This window comes from Vombatus ursinus, unplaced genomic scaffold (genome assembly GCF_900497805.2).
Source record: "Vombatus ursinus unplaced genomic scaffold, bare-nosed wombat genome assembly UNPS02015255.1, whole genome shotgun sequence".
Classification (NCBI taxonomy): Eukaryota; Metazoa; Chordata; class Mammalia; order Diprotodontia; family Vombatidae; genus Vombatus; species Vombatus ursinus.
The window spans coordinates 22,445,626-22,472,720 of record NW_020955033.1 but is presented as its reverse complement, the minus strand read 5'-3'; the positions used below and the strand labels follow the sequence as shown (position 1 = coordinate 22,472,720).

Genomic DNA, 27,095 nt, shown 5'->3' with positions numbered 1-27,095 from the left:
TTGAACCAAACACTCTCTCTCCAGACTGTGTTTTTGCTAGCTGTTCTCCACGCCTAGAACTCGCTCTCCTCTTCTCTGTCTCCTGGCTTCCTTCAAGTCTCAGCTAAAATCTCACTTTCTGCAAGAAACCTTTCTCAGTTCTCCTCAAACTAAGTTTCTCCCTTCTGAAACTATCCCCAATTTATCCTGTATATATTTTATTAGTATGCAGCTGTTGGCATGTGGTCTCCATTAGACCGAGCTCCTCAAGAGCAAGGACTGTCTTCTGCTTTTCTCATAAACTTATCCTTAGCTAGGTAAAATACCAGAAAGGGGCCCGTTGGGGCAAAGAGCCACTTCAGCATCCATAAAGAACGTGCTTTAAGGTTGGCAAAGAAGCCTGGTCTCTCATTTGAACCCAACGACCCTAGTGTTATAAAGACGACCCCAGCCTCAGTTCCGAAGACTGGGGTCTCAAAGACTTTTTATTAAAAAGGTTGAAGTGCGCCATTTTGATTCTCGGGAGAAGCGGGCGCACTTCCCTGGGAGGAGAGAAAATGCACCCGGTAAAAGACACCAGTGCAAGCTTTATGGTTAGTAATTGCCTAACTCCTCCCTTCTGGATCAGGATTGGTCCTGATCCTTCTGGGTTACAATCTTCCTTATGTGGCCCACCCCTAACATACATTATGTGCCTAGAATTGTGTTATCACCCCCCTCCCCCTCGCCTCCCACGGAGAAGTTATCCTGTCTGGCAGATTTCTTATCTTCTTATGTGGAAACTTAACTCTTTCATCTCTCACAACAGGAAAAAGGTCCCACTATATTATATTATAGGCCTGGGGGACTGGGAGTCTGGAAAACCTGGGTTCAAATCCTGCCTCAGATAATTAATAGTGAGTGGCCTCGAACCTCTATCCACCTCAGTTTCCTCATTTGTAACCTCTGAGGGTTGTTATGAGGATCAAATGGGATATCTGTAAAGCGCTTCTGCAACCCTTAAAGACCTATAGCAATGCTACCGATTACTATTGTTCCTATTTTATTATGGAGGAAAAAGAGGCAGGCAGAGGTTAAGTGACTTGCTCAGGGCCCCCACAGGTGCTACGTGTCTGGGCCAACAGTTGAACTCATGACTCCAGGCCCAGCGTTCTCTCCATGACCAGATCTGGGAGGCAAGAGACGTAAAGCGCAAGCAGAGGCGCGCAGGTACGACTGCCGCAGCCCCGGGCGCGGCCCTGATCTCTCCGCCTCGGTGGTCCCTGATCCGGAAGCAGCCGCCCCCCGGGTTAGTAGTTCCGGGTTTCCTGGCGACGCTTGCTTGGGTCTGTTCGGTCTCCTTCTTGTCTGGGAGCCGGCGGGGAAGCGGGCGAGCGACGGTCCATGGCTGCGGCGGAGTCCGACAGTAGCCAGCGGCAGGTGAGGCCAGGCCCGGGAGGGTCCGAGAGGCGGAAGGGACCGGCGGCTCCGCTCGTTTGGCGGCAGGATGATACCTCAGGCCGCAGCCCGAGCCCCGCCCGGTCCCTGCTGCCGGAGGTGTGCGGATCCCGGCCCCGGGGCCAGGGCTTCTCCCCGCCTGGCCAGGAACGAGTTGGGCCTAAGCTCCTTCGCGGCTCAGGCTCTTTTAGCGCTTCCGTAAAACGGACGTGAAATGCATCCACACCCTCGCGTGCCTGCGCGTCCCTGTGCATCTTCGAAATTTATGATGCATGCTAATGCACGCTGGCTGAAACCAATGAAAATGAGGGTTGTCGAACCCTAGAGTTGCTATGCCAGAATCTGTATCAAAGGTGACAGGTATATGACACCTGTCATGGAGAGAACCCTTTCAAGGAGCCCACCCTAAAATGGCACTATTTTTAATGGGATTTTAGGGCTGGAAATAATCCTAAAGCACAGGTTCTGAATGCAATTAAGCCGTGTTTTGTTTTGCTTTTTTTTTGACAAATTTTTGTCTAAAACCTGTTTTGGTTTTTAACTTGTTTCAGATAGATGAAATTGAAGCACTTTCATCTATATATGGAGATGAGTGGTGTGTTATTGATGAAGCTACGAGAATATTTTGTATTAAGATTAGTGATAATTTAGAAAAACCCAAATGGACACTCTGCTTACAGGTATTTTTCCCTTTTCTTGCTAAGTTGCTGTGCTTTCTTTGTTATGTCTTTCCAGTTTTTTATGCTTTTTAAAAATAATTTCTCTTGCATGCTAAATTTTTTTTGTCAATTCTTGATTGCATGTGAATAGTCAGATTTCATTTTGTTCTTGAATGTTATGTTACCTAATGGTTTAAACAGTATACTCTAATAAAATGAGAGAAGTTGGATGATTTAACAGCATTTGCTTTTGTATTGAACCCATTATTGATTTGAAAGGAAACTTGAAAATCTCTTAGAATGCTATTTTGCTTATTAAATACTTTGCTTATTTTCAAGCATGTATTTATCAAAATTTGTTTTTTTATTTGGTGATTTTTATCTTATAATTATACATGTATAAATATTTACACAAATGTATAGTACATATAGTACATATGTAGTATCTTAGGAAAAGTTCTGTCAAATGTTAATCAGCCCTACTTCTCTTTATACCCTTGGCATTAAGCTAGGTTCTTCAATTATCCTTTAAATTAAATCCAGCTGATATTTATTAAGTGACACCTATGAGCTAGGCAACATGCTGAGTATTAGGAAGATAAAACAAAAAAACAGCCCTTGCTGTCAAGGAGGTCACATTGTGCTGAGTAGGTTGCAGGATGTAAACAGATTGATACTGGTAATTTGAGAATGAGGGAGAAAATGAAGATATTACAGAGATCATGAATAGAACAGGCTTGAGGGAAGCCAGGGAGCTGAGGGGTAGTGGTGAATTAGGAGTGCACTCTGGGGATGAGTTACTGCTTGGGCAAAAGCCTGCAGTCAGTAGATAAAGTGCTGAATTGGAAGAATAGCAAACAGATCAATTTAGATGGAGGAGAGTCAAGTATGGCACACCTGGAGTCAGGCTGTGAAGAGCTCTCGGTGACAGACTGAAGAGTGTGGTTTTGTGTTTTATCCTACAAACAACAGACTGACATGGTCAGACTTGTGCTTTTGATAAGATGGTTTTAGCAGATGTGTGAAGGCCAGGTTCATACAGAGGAGAGACCAGGATCTGGGGGTTCAGCTAGGAGACTTGCAATAGTCCAGACAAAAGATGATTTGGTCATGAGCAAGGTTGGCCGTGTAAATGGACAGAAAGGGACAGATTCAAGAGATCTCTTGAATGTTATGCTTTTCATCATATTATTTTCAGATGTCATTGCTTCTTTCAGGAAAGTAATTGACCCCTTCTCACATCTTCTTAAAGAAACGGCAACATATCAATAGAAATTGTAAACTCTTTGAGGTCACGGACTAAGACAGTCCTTTTTGTAGTTGTGGGATGGAGAATAGTACCTTGCACATAGTTGCCTTTAATAGATGTTTATTAAATTGACTACTCAAATAAAATTCTATTCAGAGGGGAAGGGAAAGGAGCAAGCATGTATTAAGTATCTATTGTGTTCCAGGCACTGTGCTAAGCACTTCACATATTTGTATCTCATTTGATACTCACAACAACCTTGTGAGGTAGGTGCTGTCCTGATCCTTCCATTTTACAGTTGTGGAAAATGAGGCTAAGAGATTAAGTGACTTCTACAGAATCATCACACAGCTAGTAAATATCTGAGACTGGACTTGAATTCATGTCTTCCTTACTCTAGGCTCAGATCTCTGTCTGCTGCCCATTATGCTCAGAGATGTAATGATAAAGATCAAGTTCATTGGTTAATGTCTAAAAAAGGGATGAATTTATTTCCCAGAGTTAGTAATTAAGGAATTTGACTAGTGCATATATTTTCATGTAATTTTTTGAGCCTTGATCTTAATAAAAATAAACACTTAAATTGCCTTACAGGTGATTCTGCCTTCTGAATATCCAGATACAGCTCCACCTATTTACCAACTGAAGTAAGCAAGGCTTCTATTTTCATTTTCTGAAATTATACTTAAATTGCTTTTTTAAAAGATTGTTTTCATGCATATGTTTTACAGGGGTTTGTATTGAAGATATTATTTAGCAATAGATGATAAAATTATGTAAACTTTATCAACTTGTAAAATATTGAGTTAGAAAAATTGAATGAGATAAAAGCACAGTCCAAAAAATATAATACAAACACAGAGATTAAACATGCAAAATAATTTTATTATCCTTGGAAATGAAAAATAACTTTCTTTAACCAACCCTAAATTAGTGTTGATTGGCTTTGAAAGGAGTTTGGCTTTACTTTAACAAAAAGATTAGGTTTAACTTGAGGTAGCAGGTTTTTTTTGGTTTGTTTGTTTGTTTTTGGTATGTGAGGCAATTGGGGGTTAAGTGACTTTCCCAGGATCACACAGCTAGTAAGTGTCAAGTGTCTGGTCTGAGACCAGATTTGAACTCAGTTCCTCCTGCCTCCAGGGCTGGTGCTCTATCCACTGCACCACCTAGCTGCCCCCAAGGTGGCAGTTTTGAGGTGGCAAGTAAAACAACTTTGAATTAAATCTTCATTTCCCCTTGGAAGAAAAATAGTAATCTAAAATTTGAGTTATTTTGGAAGCCTGGAACATATTGAGAATGGCAGCCAAGAAAGATAATTCTGGTCTAATCTCCACTGAATATCTAGAAAGGAGACCCTTGTCCTACTGTACTCTGCAGTGGTCTGACCACACATGGAGCACTGTGTTCACTTCTGGACTCCGTGTTTTAAGATGAATGTTGACAAACTGGAACATGTCTAAAGGGGGATGAACGGGATGTTGAAAAGATTGGAGACAGTGCTGTATGTGGGAGGAAGGAGTTGGGTACATTGAACCTGAAAAAGACGATTTGAGGGAACGTGATTGTTGTCTTCAGCTATGTGAAAAGTTGTGATGTGGAAGAAGAACGAGAGTTTTTTTGCTTAATTCCAGAGGTCACAGAGTAAAAATGAGATTAAAGACAGGCTTCAGCCTTATCAAAGGAAACAGCTTCCATGGAGCTTTTTAGGCAGAGGCTGGTGTAGAAGGAATTCTTGGTCAGGTATGAGTTGGACTAGATAGCCGCCAAGGTCCCTTCCAGTGCTGATCCCATTCTGTGATTTTGAGATACTGCCATAGGTACCATGTAAAGATATCTGTTATATAAGATAAATGCATCTGGAAAGTAAAATGAAAAGCCTTTGATTAAATTGATCTTTGTTCCCTAAAAAAAATCTGAACACAAAGTAATTCAGTGATGTGCTTCTCATTATATTTATTTAATTACAGTGCTCCATGGCTTACAGGACGAGATCGTGTGGAATTAGCAAACAGCCTTGAGGAAATATATATGTAAGCAAGGCATCATTTTTTTTTTTGGTTTGTTTTAAGAATCCTCTATTAATATTTGTTATTTATAGTGCATTCTTTTAAGAACTGTGGTATGTAAAAGTAATTTTAAAAACTGTTGTAAAACTACCTTCCCAGTAAGAATGATAAATATAGGCTTAATCTCTGATAAAAACTTGAAAGACAGTGGAAAAAAAGTCTTATTTTGCAATACTATCTGGTTGTCAGAGTATGATAATTAAATACCTAATATCTATAAGAACATGCTATGGGTAGTGAACATCAGTGAAGTTTTATTTTCTTTCATTTTGATATTTTTATGGATTTCACTGAAGCATGTAAGAATAGTTTATAAGTAATGCGTATGTAATAAATATATAAGAATATTTAGGCTTAGTGCCTTGAAAATAATAGGTACTTAATAAATGTTTGTGTGATAAAATGAAAAATAATTTTCCTTTTAATACTTTTATATTGGGCCATCAGATTAAAGTTCTATTGTTCTTCTAGTACTGTTGATAACAAATTAGCAACGCTTCAGAATATGGCACTATTTATAAACTGGCAAAGAGAGAAGACCAGGATAGAGTCTCAAGGACGGAATTTCAATTTTAAAAGATCGTTTGACTTTGTTAATCATGGGGCTTCATTAATCTTCATATCCATACAAACAAATATGCATCTACCGACACTCATTCAGGTATTTGTACTTAAGTATGGTATATAGTTATTAGATCCACCCTGGGTTACCAGTCTTGGTGATATCAGGAAAAAGCTGGAGAACTCAGCAGCTTCTGTAAAAAAAAAAAAAATAAAAAGCCCCATAAAGAGTACAACATAGAATGTTAGAGTTGGGAGAGACCATAGAGACCGTGGAATATAACTTTCTCATTGTATGCATGAGGAAGTAGAAGTGATTTCTAAGTTTCAGAGCTGTGATCCAAACTTCAATGAAATCTTTTAAACAACAAGAAGAATTTCCTTGGGTGTCATACAAAAGTCCTGTGTGATAGCAACCCTTAATCCCTGTTTGTTTAAAGAGTTTTTTGAGTGGGGTGGTATTTTATGAAATCTTTAGATATTTCCTAGAAACCAATACCACCTATTCGAAAGACAGTTTTCCTTGACAGAGTCATTTTTCTGTTGTGTGCTATCCTTGTTCCATCTACTACAAACAGAGGTCTTAATAAGCTGTTTTCATTGTCCTTAGGATTTATGTACAGCCTTAGCTCATTCTGATTTTGGTGCCTCTGACAACATTCTTAAAGAAGAATGCTAATTTTTTTTGTATTCATCCTCAACTATCTGCCTCTGCTTTCATTGTTTTACACATCTTTAAAAAATCTGAATTGATCAATGTATATCACTTTGGTCTCTTTTGATAGCTTCCTTTTCTTCATCATTGTGATTGTTTTTATTTTCAATTTTAGAATTTTTTTGTTGAAAGCTTTTTATGCTTTTTGCACTGTTTTCTCTTGTAGAGTTTTTAGCAATGAGATCTTAGCTCTTCTTTTTTTCCTAAACTTTTAATGAAAACCTGCTCTCCTAAGATCTAACATGTTTGTTAGACAGCCCAGCTTTTATCCTTCCTTCTCTTGCCTTCTAAGATGGAGCAGTGACTTGGCCTTACTTTTCCTACCATTTCTGATTCAGCAGTCAGTTCTTCAAAATCAGGTCCAGAAATGTACTCCATTTTGTCACTTTCTCTACTGTGTACAAACATGCCCACGTTTGTGAAAAGTGTGTAGCTCAGTACCTGTAATGTAGTAGGCGCTGTGTAAATGCTTATTTCTTTCCTCTTTCCCCTTTGATTACCAATAAAGGTTAATTTGAGTAAGGGTACTTGGAGGGTAGTGTTTGTGATATCCTCTTAGCAAATGGCTGATTTATAGCTACCTTGATCTCCTTCAGTCTCACATGTCCTGTATAGAGCCTTTTGAATAAGGTAGAGCCTGACGGTGTCTGGGAGGCCAGTCTTTTGGGAGGGTGTCCAGCTTGGGTCTGATGGAGGCTTCAGTGACTTGTCTCTCAGCCAAGCTTGAGCATCACTTGGGTACAGGTATAGTTGTAATCAGGATAGATACATATTTTTTCAGTGTGGATCATTCTAAGAGTTTCTTAGAATGCTTAATTAGAGAAAATTTAATGCCAAGAAGAAGGGATTACTGAACAAATGTTTCCCCCAAATATGTGCTGAGTTTCAGTAGGTGTGCCATAATAGCCCAGCCCCCACCCACAGAGGGGCAGTTTGTTATTGGCTCTTAGTGGCTTGGCATCTGGAAGGTCACAGAGAGGCTTGAAGCTGCCTCCTCTGCTGAGAAGAGTTGGAGGAACTCTCATGGAACACTGGATAATAAGCCTGGAGGTCTGACTGCCTGGGAACCATTCTTTGTTGCCAACTTGAATATTTCATTATTTCATGATTCCTAATATCAAAGAATACTCTGCTGTGAGTAACCTCATACTTTCCCTCCTTATGTAGCTAATCCCTTTTATATATCTAAATCATTTTTTAGGCAGGTGAATAAGCTGCAAATAACCCATGCTTTTTAGAAAATGATTTTATGGATGTCTTGTTTCTTATAGTTATTCCTACTATTTCTCCTTTACTCTGTCTCAGAGAGCAAGCTCACATAAAAAATAGTGTTTTTTAAAGAGGAAAAAAAAATCAACACAACTGATTAGCACATTGAAAAAGTCCAAAAACATGTGCAATGTGTAACCTGTCTCTGTGAAGTAGTGAATTGGAAGTGTCCTCTCATATCTCTTCATTTGAATCATACTTGAGCTTCATAATTTTGTTACATTCACTCTTGACTTTTTGGTGTATGGTCGTTTTTTCCATTTACATTATTATAGTCACTGGGCATGTTGTTTTTTTTGGCTCTGCTTACTTCACTCTGCGTCAGTTCATGTACGTCTTTCCATGATTCTCTGTATTCAACACATTCATCATATCTTACAGCACAGCGATATTCCAGTTACATTCCTTTACCATAATTTGTTTAGCCATTCCCCAGTTGACAGGCATCTTTTTACTATCCCAGTGCTGCTCTAAATAATTGGTGTATATGTGGGGACTTTATTCTTATCAATGACTTCCTTGAGATATAAGCCCAGTAATGGAGTTTCTGGTTTAAAGGGTATGAACATTTTAGTTATTTTATTTGCGTAATTCCTAATTGTTTTCCTAAATGATTATGCCATTTCATAGTTCCACCGCAGTATGTCACTGTGCCTATCATTCCACAACCTTCCAATATTGATTGTTGCTGTTTTTGGTCATCTTTGCTAATTTGTAGGGTGTGAGATTCCTAGGCTTATTCTTATTAATTTATTTATTTTTAATTTTCAACATTCACTTCCACAAGATTTTGAGTTCCATATTTTCTCCCCATCTCATATCTCCCCTCACCCCAAGATGGTATGCATTCTGAATACCCCTTCCTCTAATCTGCCCTCCCTTCCATCTCTCCCCCCTTTTCTTATCCTCTTCCCCTTCTGTTTTCCTGTAGGGCAGAATAGATTTCTATACCCCATTGCCTGTGTATCTTATCTCCCAGTTGCATGTGAAAACAATTTTTAACATTTGTTTTCAAAACTTTGGGTTCCAAATTTTCTCCCTTCCTCCCTCCCCACCCACCCTCATTGAGAAGGAAAGCAACTCGATACAGGTTATAGATGTGTAGTCATGCAGAACACTTCCATAGTAGTCATGTTGTGAAAAACTAACTATATTTCCCTTCACCCTATCCCACCCCCATTTATTCTATTCTCTCTTTTGAGTCTGTCCCTCCTCAGAAGTGTTTGCTTCTGATTACCTCCTCCCCCAATTTGCCCTGTTCTATCACCTCTCTGCTCTCTTATCTCCTTTCCCTCTATTTTCCTATAGGGTAAGATAGATTACCGTACTCAATTGAGTGTGTATGTTATTCCCTCCTTAAGCCAAATTCAATGAGAATAAGATTCACTCATTCCTTCTCACCTTCCCCCACTTCCCCTCCACTGTAAAAGCCTTTTCTTGTTTGTTTTATGTGAGATAATTTTCTGTTTCTTCTTCTCCCAGTATAATCCTCTCTCACCCCTTAATTTTATTTTTTAGATATCACCCCTTCATCTTCAACTCACCCTGTGCCATCTGTCTGTCTGTCTGTCTGTCTATCTATCTATCTATCTGTCTATCTAACTATCTAATTTTTTCCCTCCGACTACCCTAATATTGACAAAGGTCTCATGAGTTACAAATGTCATTTTTCCATGTAGGAATGTAAACAGTTTAACTTATGTCCGTTATGATTTCTCTTTCCTGTTTACCTCTTCATGTTGCTCTTGAGTCTTGTATTTGAAAGTCAGATTTTCTATTCAGCTCTGGTGTTTTCATCAAGAGAGTCCTCTTGAAAGTCTTCTATTTCACATAATGTCCATTTTTTCCCCTGAAGGATTATACTCAGTTTTGCTGGGTAGGTGATTCTTGGCTGTAATTTTATCTCCTTTGACCTCCAGAATATTATATTCCAAACCCTCCAGTCCCTTAATGTAGAAGCTGCTAAATCTTGTGTTATCCTGATTGTGTTTCTGCAATACTTGGATTGTTTCTTTCTGGCTGCTTGCAATATTTTCTGCTTGACCTGGGAACTCTGGAATTTGGCTATAGTATTCCTATGGGTTTTCCTTTGGGGATCTCTTTCAGGAGGTGATTGGTAGATTCTTTCAATTTCTGTTTTACCCTCTGGTTCTTGAATTGATATTCAAGGGCAATTTTCCTTGATAATTTTCTTCAGTGAGCTTTTGGACTTCCTTTTCCATTTGGCCAATTCTGTTTTTTAAGGCATTATTTTCCTCATTGGCTTTTTGGAGCTCTTTTGCCATTTGGGTTAGGTTATTTTTTAATATGTTATTTTCTTCAGTATTTTTTTTAGGTCTCCTTTAGCAAGCTGTTGACTTGTTTTTCATGATTTTCTTGCATCACTCTCTTTTCTTTTTTTTTTTTTTTTTGGTGAGGCACTTGGGGTTAAGTGACTTGCCCAGGGTCACACAGCTAGTAATTATCAAGTGTCAGAGGTCAGATTTGAACTCAGGTCCTCCTGACTCCAAGGCTGGAGCTCTATCTACTTCACCACCTAGCTGCCCTCCTTTGTTGTCTTTTCTGGTTGTATGTTTTGATCTTCTTTGTCACCAAAGAAAGATTCTGTGGTCTGATTTTTTTTTGCTCAGTTTGCTCATGTTCCCAGCAAATTACTTCAGTTTTAAGCTCTTTGTTAAGGTAGGGATTTCCTTCCAGTGTGGAGAATGTACTGTCCTAAGCTTCAGGGGTTTTATGCAGCTGTTTTCAGAGATACTTCTAGGGACCTGTAAAATTTAATTTCTTCCAAGGTGGTATGATTAAGGGCAAGGTGTTTACTCCTTTCCTGGTCTGTGCTCTGGTCTGTGAGTGACCACAAGCACTCTTTTCTGCCCTGAAACTGTGAGGAAGATTACCTTTCCACTGCCAACCACTACAAGCTCCGCCATGCCAGTGCTCCTCCTCGCCCCAGGACCGCTACCCAAAACTGTGACCCAGATCCAAGTAAGAGATTCCTGCTTCATTACGAGCAAAGAGATCTCTGCAGTCCCCCTCTGATCAGCCACTCGATGCCCCCTTTGTCCGTGGGCTGAGAGCTCCAGAAGCAGCCACCCTGGGACTGACCCAAGACTGACCCAAGCTTCTCTCTCACCGAGGTCTGATACACCTTTCCTACTGACCTTCTAAGTTGTCTTTGGCCTTTGTGGGTTGAGAAGTCTGGAAACCACCACGGTGATTCAGTCCTCTGAGGCCTGTCCCAAGTTCGCTGAGGCCTGGTATTTGCCTGTGCACCCACGCTGAACTGTGCTCCTCTCCCAGTCTGGCACAATAGACCTTTCCAATCAACCATCCAGGTTGTCTTGGGCTGGAGATTTGTTTCACTCGTCTTTTTGTGGGTTCTACTGCTGTAGAATTTGTTTAGAGGCATTTTTTACAGGTATTTGGAGGACTTTGGGGGAGAGCTCAAGCAAGTCACTGCTTTTACTACGCCATGTTGGCTCCTCCCACCCCCCCACAGGCTTATTTTTTGTGATGTGTTGATGGAGTGCCTGAAACATAGTAGGGGCCTAATAAATATTTATTGATTGATGTCCTAGTGTAAAAGAAGGAAAAGTAGAATCTACAGCATTCAGTTTTTTACTAGAATTCACTTTTTTCCCTTTTCATTTATTATGTTGCATGCAAATGTTTTTAACTAATGCAAAGAAGTTTATAGTGTCTTGAAAATAAAAGCAGTATGTTGGGAATTGTGCACAAAACCACCTGTAGTTTGATTCTGAAATTGTTTAATGTAAAATGAAGATTAAAAATTGAGGAGCCAAGTTAGACTAAGAATGGTCCATTACATCAGTTGTTGAAATACCAGAAAAATTCTGTTTAATTTACTTTGACCATATTCCTTTGTGTCCATTTTTATATCTTTCTTTGATTCCTTAAATATAAAAATACTGTTACAGTTAACTCAACCCATTATCTTTTTGTTGTGCCTATAAACTTGTATTTGGTCAAAGAGCTACCACCCAGGAAATATTCACAGAACTTGTTAAAGCACATCATTCTTCATTTCAGACAGACTTCATTCTTTGAATAAATTCTGTTTCATTTACTTTTCTTTTTCTCTGTAATAAAACTTCTCATCAGGTGTAAAGTCTTGGCTTGCTCACTTCTGGTAGCACGTAAGGTGATTTGTAAATTATTTATTTTCTTTAAGAATGGAATCCAGTCTTGTTCAACCTTTTAGTAACAATCTTGAAAAGCAGTTGAACTCCCCCTGCTGGTTATTTGATAGCAGTTACAAATAAGGTCTTTTAAATAGGTTCTCACAAAACAAAGAGAACCATGTTATTGTAATTTTCCTAAAAAATTGTAAAAGAAACAGATGAATTTTTAGTCCCAATGAAAATGACGAGTGCCTCTGAAAAAAAATAATATGGATGGGAAAATAAATTAAAATATGTTATATAGTCTATAATTTAATTTGATTGTACATAACAAATTTCATAACATATTTTATTTATATTAAAAGTAACATAGGACCTAAAGAGATCTCAGAACTATCTAGGCTAACCTGTACTTGAACAAGAACTCTCCATATAACATGCCTGACAAATGGTCATACCGTCTTTTCTTGAAAACTTCCACAAGGAGCACCTCACAGAGTATCATAAAATTTCAAAAATGAGATGTGAATATCATTTAGGTGATATTAATAATATTTATAGTTGTTAAATCTTTACAAGAAGAATTGCCAAAAGCCTCTTTTATATTCCTTGACTGAGAAATACCAGCAGTGGGAGCTTTATGCAAAGGAATCACAGCTAGTGAAGATAAAAGAACATAAATTAATTTATAAGTATAATGCAGTTTATCATGTAAAAACAATTTATTTAAAAAGAACTTTTTTTTGAATCCCCATAAAGAATTTGATAAGATGGATTGCATCTTAAATTTCGGGACTCTAAATTGCCTAAATTCTTACCATCATCAGATAAATATTATTTGGCATTCTATTTTTTTACATTTTAAAGATATTTAGTGGTACAAAAAAAGTACTTAATTACAGAGTTGCCATAATTAAATCTCAAACCAAATTTTATTTCTTCATATTAATAATGGGAAGAAAATTATAAAAATACTGTTTAAATTTAAAGTGTCTCACATTTTTCCATTTGTGATTATGATGGTATTGATGGAAAAACTGTTGAAGATAATGTAAGTAATAATGTAAACATACATAATGAGCAACACATCATTTTTCTCCTTTGTTGTTTCCATCCTGTGACAGTGATCTCCCTAAATCACAGGTCTGACTGTGTCAATTCCTATTCAGTAAATTCCAGTGATGCCTGATCACCACCTCCAGAATCAAATGTAAAATCCTCTATTAAGCATTTAGTCCTTCACTACTCCCTTTACCCCCTCATCCTCTACCTATCTTTTTATACCTCTCCCCTCCCCAGCCTCACCACTACTGCCAAGATCCCCTTGCTCCTTAGGTTGTAAAGATCCTTGAGTGCAGGTATTGGCTTTGCCTTTCTTTGTATCTCCTGTGCTGGTGTATACGGTAATAAATGGTTATTGACTGACACCATAGACTGATTATCATTTGTATTACTGCTTATGAGGTGTGATTATATAATGTTTTTTGTCTGACTTACTGACTACTGAAGACAGTTCCAAAAGAGGTGTTACCAAAACATTTTAAGGAATGGCACCATTATTGCCCAGGATCCCCAAGCCCTAGTGCCCCTGAAGTGGCAAAATAAATAAATGAACACATCTCTGCCTCTGTGGATTTTTTTTCCCTTTCTTCTCACTTTTAATCAGGGCAGGAGTCAAGTGCTGGTAATATATTTTCTATTTGTAAAGTCTCCAACCCCTCTTTCCATTTTTTCCAGGCACATAAAAACTAATTCATAAATCAATATGCTAAAGCATGCATCTAGTTTTCCAAAGAAAGAAAAGATACATTATTACATTTATGATAATAATAATTATAGCTAGCATTTATTAAGTACCTACTATGTGTCAGGTGCTTTACAGCTGTCATCTCATTTAATTCTCATAACACAGGGAAGTAGGTGCTATTATTTTCCTCATTTTACAGTTGAGGAAACTGAGCTCAATGACTTGCCCAAGGTCCCACAGCTAGTACATGTCTGAGGTTGGATTTGAACTCAAGCCTTCCTGACTTCAGTCCCAGTGCTCTATCTAATTGCCTCTTTGAAAGATGTTGAAAGTCTGTCAAAAAGGTTGAAAAATCTGCAGTAATTTTAATTTAATAGTGATACTCTAAAACTTCTGATAAGTAGATGGTAGTAATTAATTACTCAGCAGTTAAGCATAGTTCTTCACATTTGTGAATAATCAAGTCCTAAACTCAGATCTCTTCACTTAACTCCATCTCTTTGTCTACTTTGTAAAAGGGCTATAACATCTAAATGTCAGAATTCTAAAATAATACACTTTACATGTTTATTTCTGAAGCAAAGATTACATAATACCCACATAAGCCATTGTATGGAAGTCTTGTTACTATAGATTGTAAAACACCTACAGACTGTTAGGATTAGATGTGCTCAAATAATTTTCTTGAATATGAGAAGGAAGTATTTTGAAATAATTGGCTTACTTTTTTGTTTTGGATTTTTTTTTCAGACAGAACATTGGTGAAAGTATTCTTTATTTGTGGGTGGAGAAAATTCGAGAAATTCTAATAGAAAAATCTCAGCTATCAGAATCAGGTAGGATTTAAAATTTGACTTCAGTTTGTTTTTAATGTAATAGTGACTAAAAATTCACATAGGCCTCCAAACACAGAAGGATGACTGTCTGAATTACAACTTAAGAATTAGGAGAGAAGTTTCTATTGGGAAACTTATCTGCTTATGCCATTTCCTATGCTACTTACACACACACACACACACACACGTGTTCCTATGATTATTTCTAGCCGTATACAGTTTCATATTTCATCAATTTGATAGGCACTTTACAGAACATGCTATAAATTGCGTATCTTTTGACTACTAATAAAAACAACAAAAACTGACATTTGTGTAGCATTTTAAGGTTTGTTTTATGTACCTTATCATTGTTGATTGGTAATTTGAGCCTGTTAGATTTTCCTCAGTTCCGTCAAAATACTTGAATGTGATTTTTTGGACTTAGGTATTGTGTGAAAGAACAGAAGACTCTAGCAGTGTTGCTTAAAATAATTTGGGTTTGGAAAACTTGGGGGTTGAAAAATATTGATGGAAGCAAAAAAGATAGTAATTATTGAAAGGGGAAGAGTGGGAGGGAAAGGTTGTCAGAGTCTAAGATCTCAGGGCAAGGCAGGGTGGGATCCTTGGAATCCCCTGGCCCCCACCTTACTATAGCCTTGCCATTGTTGTTGCATCTGATAAGCAGCAGAATAGTAATCATGAAGCCCTGCACTTGAAGTCAGGAAGATCTGAGTTCACATCCTGCCTTAGGTACTGATTTGCTTTGTGACACTGGGCAAATCACATGGTTTCTACCTCACAGGGTTGTTGGAAGGCTTAAATAAGATGATGTATGTCAAACATTTTGTAAACTGAAAGCATTATAGAAATGTTATTATTGCCAATGCTTATAGACCTGAAAGTACTATATAAATAATGTTATTCTCAGTGCTTATCTTTTCTTCTCACCTCACTCTATCATTCTCTTCACATTGGTCAGCTTTCTTTATAGCTTGCTCTTGATCAGGAACAAAGCTTCCATAAAGTAGTCATCCCACTCTACTTATTGGAATCTCATAAAACTACCATTATTTTTTGTTTGTTTTATTTTAAGAAAAGCCCTATTTAGCTCTCTAGGAACTATAGAACTCCAAGGACCATGCTTTTGGAAATACTAAACTCATCATGCTACAGTGAAAAGAACACAGTGGCCATGGAGTCAGAGGCCCTGGGTTTAAATCCCACCTTTGCCACAAACTGCCTGTATGACTTTAGGCAAATCATTTAAATGCAGTTTCCTCATCAGTATAAGAGGGGGTTAGACTAGATGGTGTTTGAGATCCCTTCCATCTCTAGATGTGTGATCTTGTGTCAGCTCAAATCAGTTTCCTATTTCTAGAAAAAGAACTTTGGAAAACTATAGTGACTAATTTCAAGTAATATAATTGACATTACAGATATATATTTTATGGAATACTGTATTTGAATCTTTAATATGTGTTAACATTGTCAATTTCTAATGCCTTAACTAGAACCACTTTTCCAGTCTTTTTTCTGCTGACCGAAATAAGCTCATATAAACTGGAAAATTCTTTAATATGATTTTGTAATGAAATTTATAACCTTGTAGCAACTGGTAGAATTATTTTTAGTTGGGTTGAGGGTTGCAATGAGTAATTATGTAAGTAACAGTTCAAATATAAATTCCACAGAAAATCAGTAACAGAGCCAGCCTTAGCATGATGGTTATGTGCTACGAAAAGGAAAAAAAAAGATGAGGTAATTATTCTAAGTATTTCAGCCATTAGTGCTAATAATAAGTATTCACATCATAGCTATAGGTGCACATATTTTTAGTACTTTTAAGAAAAATGTATGATTAACTTAAGGCTGTCCTATTGATATGAATATTACTTTTGACTTTTTCATACTCTTTCAAAATTTCCCCCTGTAATGTTATAAAACATTTCTAGTTATCCTAGCAAGTGATTCAAAGTTCTCAAAGTAAAAAAAATTAATTTAAATTTAATTGTTAGGATTGTGCTATATCACACTTTTTGTTAGCAGTGGGAAATGGTTGTAAAATAAAAACACAACAGTAAAATCTAAAAATTGAAGAAAGGTTGAGAACCACTGATCTAGCATCCTTTGGGAATTGCCTTAATCTTAACTTAGCTGTCTTAAAATATTTTTACAGTTCCATAAGGCTTTTACCTAAATTCTACTTCATTAGCAGTTCTTTAAGTAAAGGTTTACTCTTATCTGTCCATGTTTCCATAATGATATTTTAAAATTTATTTGGATTTCATTTGGAAAAAAAAATTATTTTCTGTAATGAGCTTGTTTTGGAGATTTTGTTGGAAAATACAGAAATTACTTTGTAGAATAAGAGGAATAATTTATGAGAAGAAGAGCCTGGATAGCTCTTGTTGATTTTCATGTGTAGGCCACACACTTGAGTTAGTTTCAGCTAAGCCTGTTATGCACATTTACTGACTAATCATTGGAAACTAAGAATTTTAATGTCTTGTATGTATCCACCTAGGCCCAGACATAAACAAGAAAACTGAAGAGGAAGATGTTGACTGTGAAGATGATTATCTTTTTGATTGTCAATCAAAAAATAGAATTGAAGCCCTGGATTTTGTTATCACTGAAAGCCAGTCAGGTATATTGGCATGAATATTAAGTTTTTTGGAAAGTAGATCCATTGCATCATTATCCCCATCATCATAACTGACATTTATATAGTGATTTATTGTTTTGTAAAATACTTAATATACATTATTTCATTTGAACTTTACGACAATTCTACAAAGTAGGTACTGTTGTTGTTCCCATTTTACAGATTAGGAAACGGAAGCTCACTAGCACTTTGAAGGAGTGAGAAGGGTTATGAAGTAAAAAAAATTGTAGCAGGATAGTATCAAAACTCCAGAAATTTGAGAATCTCAGAGCTAAGCATTTTTAGGAACTTTATTATTCTTAACTTGGCAGGCTGGTTTTACATTAATTCATTACAATGTAATATTTTTGCCGTCTCATTAATTTTTTGTCTTAAATTCTTATTTCAATTAAACAACTGTCTTAATAGTGGTTTACTGTTATTTGCATCAGTTTCCAAAGTTATATTTTAAAATTTGTTTGAAAATCTATAGTTTCCATAATAAGTCTTTTTTAGCTTTTATTTGAAAATTTAGATAGGAATAATTTGGGAAAAATTAGTAGAACTACTAACGAATAGACAAGTTTAAATGAATTTTTATATGGTCTCATTCTCAGTGAAGTAGACAACAGTTAGTCTGTGGTCAATGTGGAGAATAGATGTTGTATGGGGACTCGAAGAAAGAGGAAAGAGTTTGGAAAGTGAGGTGGAATTTAGTGTTAATTAAGGTCCCCCCAGCCCTGTAGTATTTCTTAGAAGTTGAAACTAAGTACTTATTGAAGAAAATAAAGCCAGCCATGTTTTCACCATATAGATGTAGAAGAAGTACCACCAATCAAGCATGGAGTTCCAATCACTGACCGGAGAAGCACTTTTCAAGCACATTTAGCTCCTGTAGTTTGCCTTAAGCAGGTAAGGATACAGTATTAAAATTGATATTTCCTTTTTTATGCCAAAGTAATTAGAATGAAATTTAACTCTAATCTTTATTTTTACTTTTTATTTAATAGCTTTCCTATTAGATGGCACATTTTTAATCCATTTTTCCTACCTTAAGATTATTTTTGACTCATGCTATATATCCATATACACACACACACACACACACACATATACACACATATATTTATGTATTTATGCACTTGTCAAAGATACCTTAATCATTTAGATTTGCTTGTCTTTGGCTCCTTATCTAAACCTTGCTCTTAAATGTCTTCTAATTTGGAAAACACTTTATGTGCATTGTTAAAAAGCCATATAACATAGTACTCTGTAGAGTTTATTGTTTCAAAGCATTCTGTATTTTCATCTCGAGCTATTGCTTCTACTTAGGCAAATTACAGTCTCTTCAAGCCTTAGTATAATAGGGTTCAGTGCCCTGTCCAGGAAGACCTGAATTAAAAACTGGCCACAGACACTTATTAGCTTGGGTAACCTTGGGCGACTCATTTAACCTGTCTGCCTTAGTTTCATCTGTAAAGTGGGGAATGATAATAATAATAATACCTACCTCCCACGGTTGTTGTGTAAAGTACTATATAAATACTAGCCATAGTAATAATATTATTATTATGAGTAAAATTTGTACTGTGTCGTGTTTTCCGCTTGTAGGTGTCCAATAAATATGTTGATTTCATTTGATTTGACTTCAGAGATGGAATCGAAGATACCAACCTCAACTTCTCCATTCCAGACAATAGTACTAACCTTCTTTCCATACCCAATAAAAACAGAATAGAGAATATTTTAATCTAAAGTCCTGTGAGATCCTGCCTGGTTGAAATCTCAAGTAAAGTATCTGAGTTAGTAGAAAAATAATGTCAAAATGATGAAAGACTACCTCTAAACATTGAATACTTTTATTAGCATGACAGACTACAGTAAAATACTTTAAGATGAACTTGTTTCCTCGTTTGTTTATATAGCATTTACAATTATTCTTGTATGAGGTAAAAAATAATCATTTTTATTTTCAAGGTAAAAATGGTTCTTGCCAAATTATATGAAAATAAGAAAATAGCCAATGCCACCCACAATATCTATGCTTACAGGTGAGTCATAACCAGAACATAACACATATAATTGGTGAAAGGGGGTAGATCATTAAGGGCATTTCTTTTTTGTTTTGTTTTTTGTTTTTTGTTTTTGAAAGCCAGGCAAACTACCACAGATCTGAAACAGAATCATCTGTGTATGAAGTAAATGAAATTGCAAACAAACCAGAATTTCAATCATCAAAATCCAAATGAACAGACTAGGACAGTAAAATCTTATCTGTCTATAACCTTTAAGGAATGAGGCGGTTGGAAGAGTTGTTTACCATATTGTTGAAGGTTTACTCTCATCTCTCTGGTTTGCTTAACAACCTCAGATTTGAAAGTTGTATGAAAAACCGGGATTTGTTTTACATAATTTTTGTTGGAAATCTTTCTAAATATATTGCATACTTCCTTGACTCCTTAAGTAGAACTTACCAAATACCATTTAACCTCTATTTGATGATTTAATATCTTCATTATGATTATGAGCTATAAATATTGGTTTATTGGAAACCTGTGATTTCATCTGTGTTGGAACTGCCACCATATCAGTACTTTTGTAGTCTTTGAGATTTTCCCGAAGTGCACAGAGTTCAAGCGTCCTGCCTGTAGTCATGTAGCTAGTAAGCTAGCAAGGTTTGAACTCAAGTCTCCTGCATGTCCAGCACTCTCTCCACTGTGCCATGCTACTTCAAGAACTAGTTTCATATGGCAGTGTTAGACTGACACTGTATGCTTTTTGAGTTTTAGTGTCTTTTTTTGTAGATTGATTGTAGAACTGTCAGCTATCACTTCTTGCTGCTGTCAGTATACCCAATTCTTTCCTTTTAATTTGTTGCTTCTAATCAGCTGTGTTCTCAGTAGACTTTTCTAAAGTTACATGTGGTTATGAGAAGCAGGAAAGATCAGGAGTGGTATCTTATGTTTTTGAAGGTAACAGTAGCTTCATTAGCCTAAAGGAGGTACCTTTTAGTATCTACCTTATCCTGCTTTTTCATCATTGTGGGTATCCTTTCTGTGTTTGCATATCACAGCTCCTTGAGGCTTTAGCAGATAGTCTTCAGGAGTTGTCTGTCCAAGAAAGCTTGCCACCTGGAAACCAGCTTTTAGCTGATGATCCTCTCTGAATTGGATCTTAAATTGGTTATGGACCTTGAATGAGCTTGTACTTAAAACCTTAACATCTTAGCAGGACCTGACAGCTTGTATTCCATGGGCATAACCTTGAAAATCTAAGGATTTCTCCATGCTACAATAAGGCATCATAGTTATACTTTAGCAGAGGGATTATCCCTAAAAATATGCTAAATAGATTACTAATAAGAAACAGTGCGAAGTGAGTAATCCAATTTAGGGCTCCAGGTAAAATTATTTACAAACTAATTTGGAAACCTTGGAAACATTAGCCAGTATTGCAGTAATTATTTAATCTTGTTGAAAATGATATTTGGGGGCTCTAGAGTTTAACAGTAGTATATATGTTTGCAGAATATATTGTGAAGATAGGCAGACTTTCTTGCAGGACTGTGAAGATGATGGGGAAACAGCAGCAGGTGGACGTCTCCTTCACCTTATGCAGGTAGAAATAAGAGAAAACCTTTCTGAGCGCTGTACTTTCAGTATTCTCAGTACTAGAAAAGATGTATTGAGATAAAAGCAAATCAGTCTACTCCATCTCTAGTCTAACCTTTGAGTGAAGTTTTTTTTTTTTACATAGATTGAGTTATATTTTTGTTCCCTATAACTTGATAAAAAGAGGAAGAATACATTACCGCTCTAATAGGGACAGAAAACTAAAACTTATTCTCAGAATTGCTTTGAAATCCGTTCATGCAGCTGGAACTGATGCTCTGTGTGCAATTTACCAACTCTACTGCTGCTTCCTCTTTTTAAAATCTAAAGTTTTTCGTTTCCTCAGTTTCAATGAAAAAGTTATAGAACTCTGTTCAGAACCTTGAGTGAACTGAAAAACTTGGCATTTTATAACAATTTGAAAATGTGTCTTATGCTCAGCTTGGGAAAAATCAAAGTTTTTATGTTTCATAAAAATTTGGCAGAGAAAAAATGAATATTAATATGTTTTCTGAATATTCTGTGAAGAAAGATGAACACTCAGGATTTTAAAAGCATTTTTGATGTAGCTGTCCTTTGTCCTTTTAAGACTGATAATCTGTCCTTTTTCCTTTTAAATAGTTTTATAGAACAAAATTTTTGAATTTAATAAATTTCATAAGTGTTTTGTTTTTTTTATTTGAACTGAATTGAATTAACCTTTCTGGGCCTCATTTTCATTATCTGTAAAATGAGGAGGTTGGCCAGATGCTCTCTTTCTAGCTCAAATTTAATACCCCTTCTAGCTCAAAAATTGCATAATTCTGTATCCTGACTACAGGTCTCTTTGATTGCTAATCTGATCATCTCTCCACTCCCAATGTTATGCCTGCAAAAGTTAACTTCTAAATACTGTCATGCTGTATTTTATATGAACAGTTTTTTTTTTCTTTAAAGCATGTATTTATGTATGTAAATGTATAAATAATTGAGAGGCAGTCTGCTGTAGTGGATAGAGAGCTGGAACTTCAAAGTCAAGAAGAATGAATTTGAAGTGCATTGTGGACATATGCTAGCAGTATGACCCTAGGCAAGTCATTTACTAGGTCAGGGGCTTTAGTGAACTCTCTTAAAACTATAGATTGAAGGACACTTTTCAGTTTGCATTGTTAAAGGTAGTTTCTACACTGAGGAGTGCCCTGCACTGATGAAATCACAGATCCATCCTAATAACAAATAATTATATGTTTTTAAAAATACAGATTTTAAACGTACGGAATGTTTTGGTGGTGGTATCACGCTGGTATGGCGGTATTTTACTTGGACCAGATCGCTTTAAACACATCAACAACTGTGCCAGAAACATACTAGTGGAAGAGAACTATACAAATTCACCGGTAAGTTGTTATTGATAGTATCTAAAGATATCTTATCATGTCCTGTGAGGTTTGAAAAAAGCACAGTCAGAGAATTGAAACCTTTAAGCCATGTATTTTATTTTGTGTGGTTCTCAGGCCCTTTGTGGTCACAAATTCTTTAAGTGTAGAATCAAAAGTGGTGTGGTATAGTGGAATGTGCCTTTGCTTAGAGTGAAGCTTACTGTGTTACACTTTTACCATTAACTAGAAGAGTGACCTTGAGCAATTCACCACCCTTTTGAGTTTTACTTTTCTTATTGGTCAGTGAGGGAGTGGACCAGGTAATAGCTAAAGTCCCTTCCACCTTCAGAATCTGGATTTAACTATGTCACTTGGAGCTACCTTTTTTCCTGGAACAAGCTCTTTTTGTTTTTCCTATAGCAACTTGCCTTTTTGTGTGGAGGGATGTGATAACACTATATCTGCCCAAAATAGGTGTGTACCTACAAATAATCCCTTTCTGTTTTCATAAGCTTACTTTCCTTTTGGTCACACTGGTCTTGCAAATGGGATACTGCTACATATAAAAGATGAAGCCCTGGTTGTCAAGCCTTGATGATTTCAGCCAACTTCTGGTGTATCCCTGTTCCCCATCTTGGAATTGGTCTAGAAGACTTTCCTTTAGAGCTCTACCTCTAGGGCTTTTCATTATTCACTACTTGCTACATCTTTCCTGATCACTGACTGCCACCTCACGGCCAAGGAATACAACCTCTTGAAACTTCTTAATCCCTGGGTTCAGAGATTTGCTGCACCTTATATTTAACCACCTTTTTCTGCTCCTGTAATTACAACTGAGTATATTCCCTCCTGACTGTCTATTTCCTGTTAAAACACATTCCAAACCACTAGAGTGCATTTTCTAAGGTGATGTACAAGAGAAAAGAGAATGTACGGATTCAGAAATAATTCAGCAGGATAAGATAATTAAAAGTACATAAAAATAACTTTTGGAAGTAAAAGAAAACTACTAATCACCACACCAGACAGTGTCCAAGTTTTCTGACCTCTGACTAAAATTGCTTAGGCTTAGCTTTGTCTTCATCATCATTTTTAGGTTGGGAAGATTAATCTTGCTTGTGATTTCCACACAATTGTAAAATCTTTGGTTCCCAGAACACCCTCTGCTAAATTTGGATTGGTCTCCTCATTTCTCTGGCCCAAGCTTTTTGGTCCCTTCTACAATCCAAGGCTGACTATCAGCCACACAGAAAGCCCCTTGTTTGCTGGGGAACTTATGATGCTATAGTCATATTGTCATATTAATGAATTACTCATTTAACTGATTATCTATCCTCCCTCTTCCCTGAACAGAGAAGAGAAAGTAGGAACAACTAAGATCCACAATTAAAGATTATCCTATTATCCTCAAAACAGTATTCAGTACCCTTCTGACAGTACACAAATATGAACTACTTTATTGTAGAATTCATGTCTCCTGGCAATAACTTACTAATCTAAACGTACCAATATGACTTTTTTGTTGGAGTTATGCCATTTTACAGTTTAACTAGTACATATTGAACAAGTTCACTAATCACTTATTACTACTGTATTTTTTCCTATGGCTCTGAAAACCTTATTATTCCTACTAAAGCTTGTTACATATTAGGGTAATCAACAAAAATTCTTGGAAAATGTTGTGGAATCTAGAAAATATCTTCTTGGAAGTATAACTCGATTTTAAATATTTTTAAGAACACAAAAATGTGATCTTATAGATGCTTGTGAAAGATTATCAATGGTAGATAATCAGTGATAATTCTTTTCATGGACGTTCCACTTGAAAGGGAGGTGTGAGGAGTTTGTGGGGTTTTTATATTTTTATCTCTGTTGTCACCATCACTACCATCTTCATAATTGATTTTCATTAAAACTTTTTTGGTTTTGACCTAACCATGATTACCTCTATGATCCTTCAGTATTATGTTTTTTTGTAAAACAATGTATTCTGGAGGAAATTTGGTTATTTCAATTAGTCATGGAAAAAATGCTTGAGCCAGTTAATTTTTTTTTCTTATTTGTATTTTACCTGTGAGTTTTCCTTTTATTATAGAAGAAAATTAAGCACATTAGCATTCTGAAAAATTATGTATTTACTATGCCCTTGATCCATCTTCTTTGTTGAAGAAGACCATGTTGATTTTTGCCTTTTTCAGGAGGAATCATCCAAGCAGCTGGGAAAGAGCAAAAGAGTAAGAAAAGACAAGAAGAAGAGTGAACATTATACTTGAAAATTTAGCTTTTAGATACTTTTGTTCTGATTGTATCATTAATCATTCAGAAATACTTTCTGTAGGGAAGATCATTGAAAGACATACTTTATGACTACTTAACCCAGGAGTTCAAGGAAGCATGACATGGATGCCAGCCAGGATTTTCACTTATTTCTTGATTGTGCCAATTGCTCAAAAATGAATAACTTGTGTACTCTTATGTATTTGAGGATGATTCAGAAGAATTAATCAGACCTAATCATCACTGCTTTTAATTTTGGGAAGGTAGCAGTTGCTCTAAGTATCAAGTGAATTACCTGTCCTTTTGAAATTACATGTCAAGTGCCTTTCTTATGTGGCGGAAACTATCTTTGGAGAGTTTAAATACTTGATGTCTTGTCACCTGGATTCTTGTTGAGTTAAATGAATATTGTGTTTTACAATACTTTACAGAAAGTTTGAATGAGCTCCTGGAGAGCTACCTTTTTTTTTTTTTTAATTGTAGTTCAGAAAGCTCACTTTAGTTCGAGTGTGCATTTCTGAATAGTGTACATTTAGTGAAAACTCAGCTAATATCTATCAGTAGAAAAATACTAGAAGTGATCATTTGTTTAACTTAAAATGAATTATGTAGATGTCATAACAGACTTGGTAGAGAATCTGTGGTATTGAAATTCATAGAAGACATTTCAGATCTACATCTTGGTTTTTGTACCAGTAATGTAAAGCAGTAAAAGTGCACTATGAGCAGGCCTTTTTTCCTAATGGGACATGAAAATGCAGCATTCTATTTCTTTTTAAAATCTAAAAGTATTTTCTTTATAGTTTTCATTATGAAATTTAGAGTACCCTAGAAGATAGCCCCTAGTGAATGGGCTAGGTAGGGTTGAAATGGATCTGGTACCCATAAGTAATCTGTAGTTTTCATCAGTGGCATTCAATGTACTGTCCTTTTCTCTGCTTGGATACAAAATAAAATATTTAGTTAATAATTTACTAAGATTCCATACATTGAGGTTAGACAAGGTCTTGGATAGAAAAAGAGCAAATCTTTTTGACTGGAAATGTCACTGCTTTGTTGGATTTGTGATTCCATAAGTATATAGGTGTTCTATCCGTGGGGCAAATAGCAACCCATCCATGACTTCCTCACATGTACCATTGTTTATTTCATTCAGTAAATTCCTAGCCTAATACACTGAACACCTTCCTCTATAAAAGGGGTTCTTAGATTTCTGGGGGTCCACTAAAATTTAAAAGGGAAAAAAATTACATCTTTATTTAAGTATAACTAGTTAAAACCTTGGTAATCAGTCCTAAGTATTTTATATATTTAAAAACATTATTTTGAGAAAGGATCTATGGGCTTTACCAGACTGTCAAAGGGTTCCATGACACAAAAAGGGTTAAGAAACCTTGCTCTTGATCTTGTAATAGTTTATGGATGCTAGTTCAATATTGCAGGACAGCTAAGTGTCTCAGTAGATGGAGTGCCGGGCCTAGAGTCAGGAAGACCCGAGTTCATATCTGACCTCAGACACTTATCAGCTGTGTGACCCTGGGCAAGTCACTTAACCCTATTTACCTCAGTTCCTCATTTGTAAAATGAACTAAAGAAGGAAATGGTAAACCACTCTAGTATTTTTGCCAAGAAAACCCCAAATGGGGTCATGAAGAGTTGGGCGTGATTGCAATGATTGAACAACTCAACAAGTGCAACATTTGGACTGTCTGTTATCCCTTGCTTTTGCTACATGACCACCTCCTTTTCTGGTTATGAGTGTGCTTGATTATGTTTTTTATAAAACTTCCTACATGCAAGTCATTTTTGGTAACACACCGTAGCCAAGGGAGAAACTGTGTACTTTGTCCTTTGAATCACCTGCAATTTAAATTCAAAAACATACAGCATTACTAGGAAAATACTGATGTTGAAACAGCGATTTTTTTGTGTGTGTCAGGGAGCATCTGGATATCATTGAAAGTACTTTATGTTTTCTCAAGTTTAGTCCAGCCCACTTTCCTCTTCCTTTTTGCTTCTGGGCTCAGCTAATTGTCCATCTATAGTGCTTACCTAAGAAATACATAATCAGTTGCCCATTCATCTGGGAACATAAGTGCTTCGTCTGTTTTTTTCTTATCGGAATAAAAGGAATAAATATCAATCTTAGTATTACTTATCATTAAATTTTAAAATTTCTTCCCTGGTTTATAAGCTTTCAGTTTATGTTACCTTTTTGACAGTAACTCAAGGCCTTTGAAATATGATAACAAATAAATGACTCTTAATCACTTATGCTAATGAGAAAGAGCATTGTCAGAGATAGTAAAATATCTACCCTTAATTTTCCTTGAAGCGGAAACAGCAGATGAGGCAAAGGAGAGATTGGGAGGCAATTCTGAAAAAACTGGAGATGAAAGAAGTGAACTCTGGCACCTTCTTCTGCCCTGTTCTTGGAGAGGTTCACTTTTGTTCCTTTTACCAGTGAACCATGAGATTGTATAGAATGCAATATAGAGAGATAAGGAGAAAGATATATCTTATGTATGATATACGTATCTTACATAGATCTCTGTCTCTATCTATG

At 36.4% G+C, this 27,095-nt stretch overlaps 1 protein-coding gene across 1 annotated transcript; it reads left to right on the top strand.

Moving 5' to 3' along the window:
* Positions 1-1,287: 1,287 nt before the first annotated feature.
* On the top strand, positions 1,288-26,074 carry LOC114031699 (protein IMPACT-like). Its single transcript, XM_027846852.1, has 11 exons — positions 1,288-1,398; positions 1,968-2,096; positions 3,919-3,971; positions 5,292-5,354; positions 14,572-14,657; positions 17,164-17,286; positions 18,098-18,195; positions 19,261-19,334; positions 20,811-20,901; positions 22,136-22,270; positions 24,451-26,074. The coding sequence occupies exons 1-11, from the start codon at positions 1,363-1,365 to the stop codon at positions 24,523-24,525; spliced, it is 963 nt and encodes a 320-aa protein (XP_027702653.1). The 5' UTR covers positions 1,288-1,362; the 3' UTR covers positions 24,526-26,074.
* Positions 26,075-27,095: the final 1,021 nt, after the last annotated feature.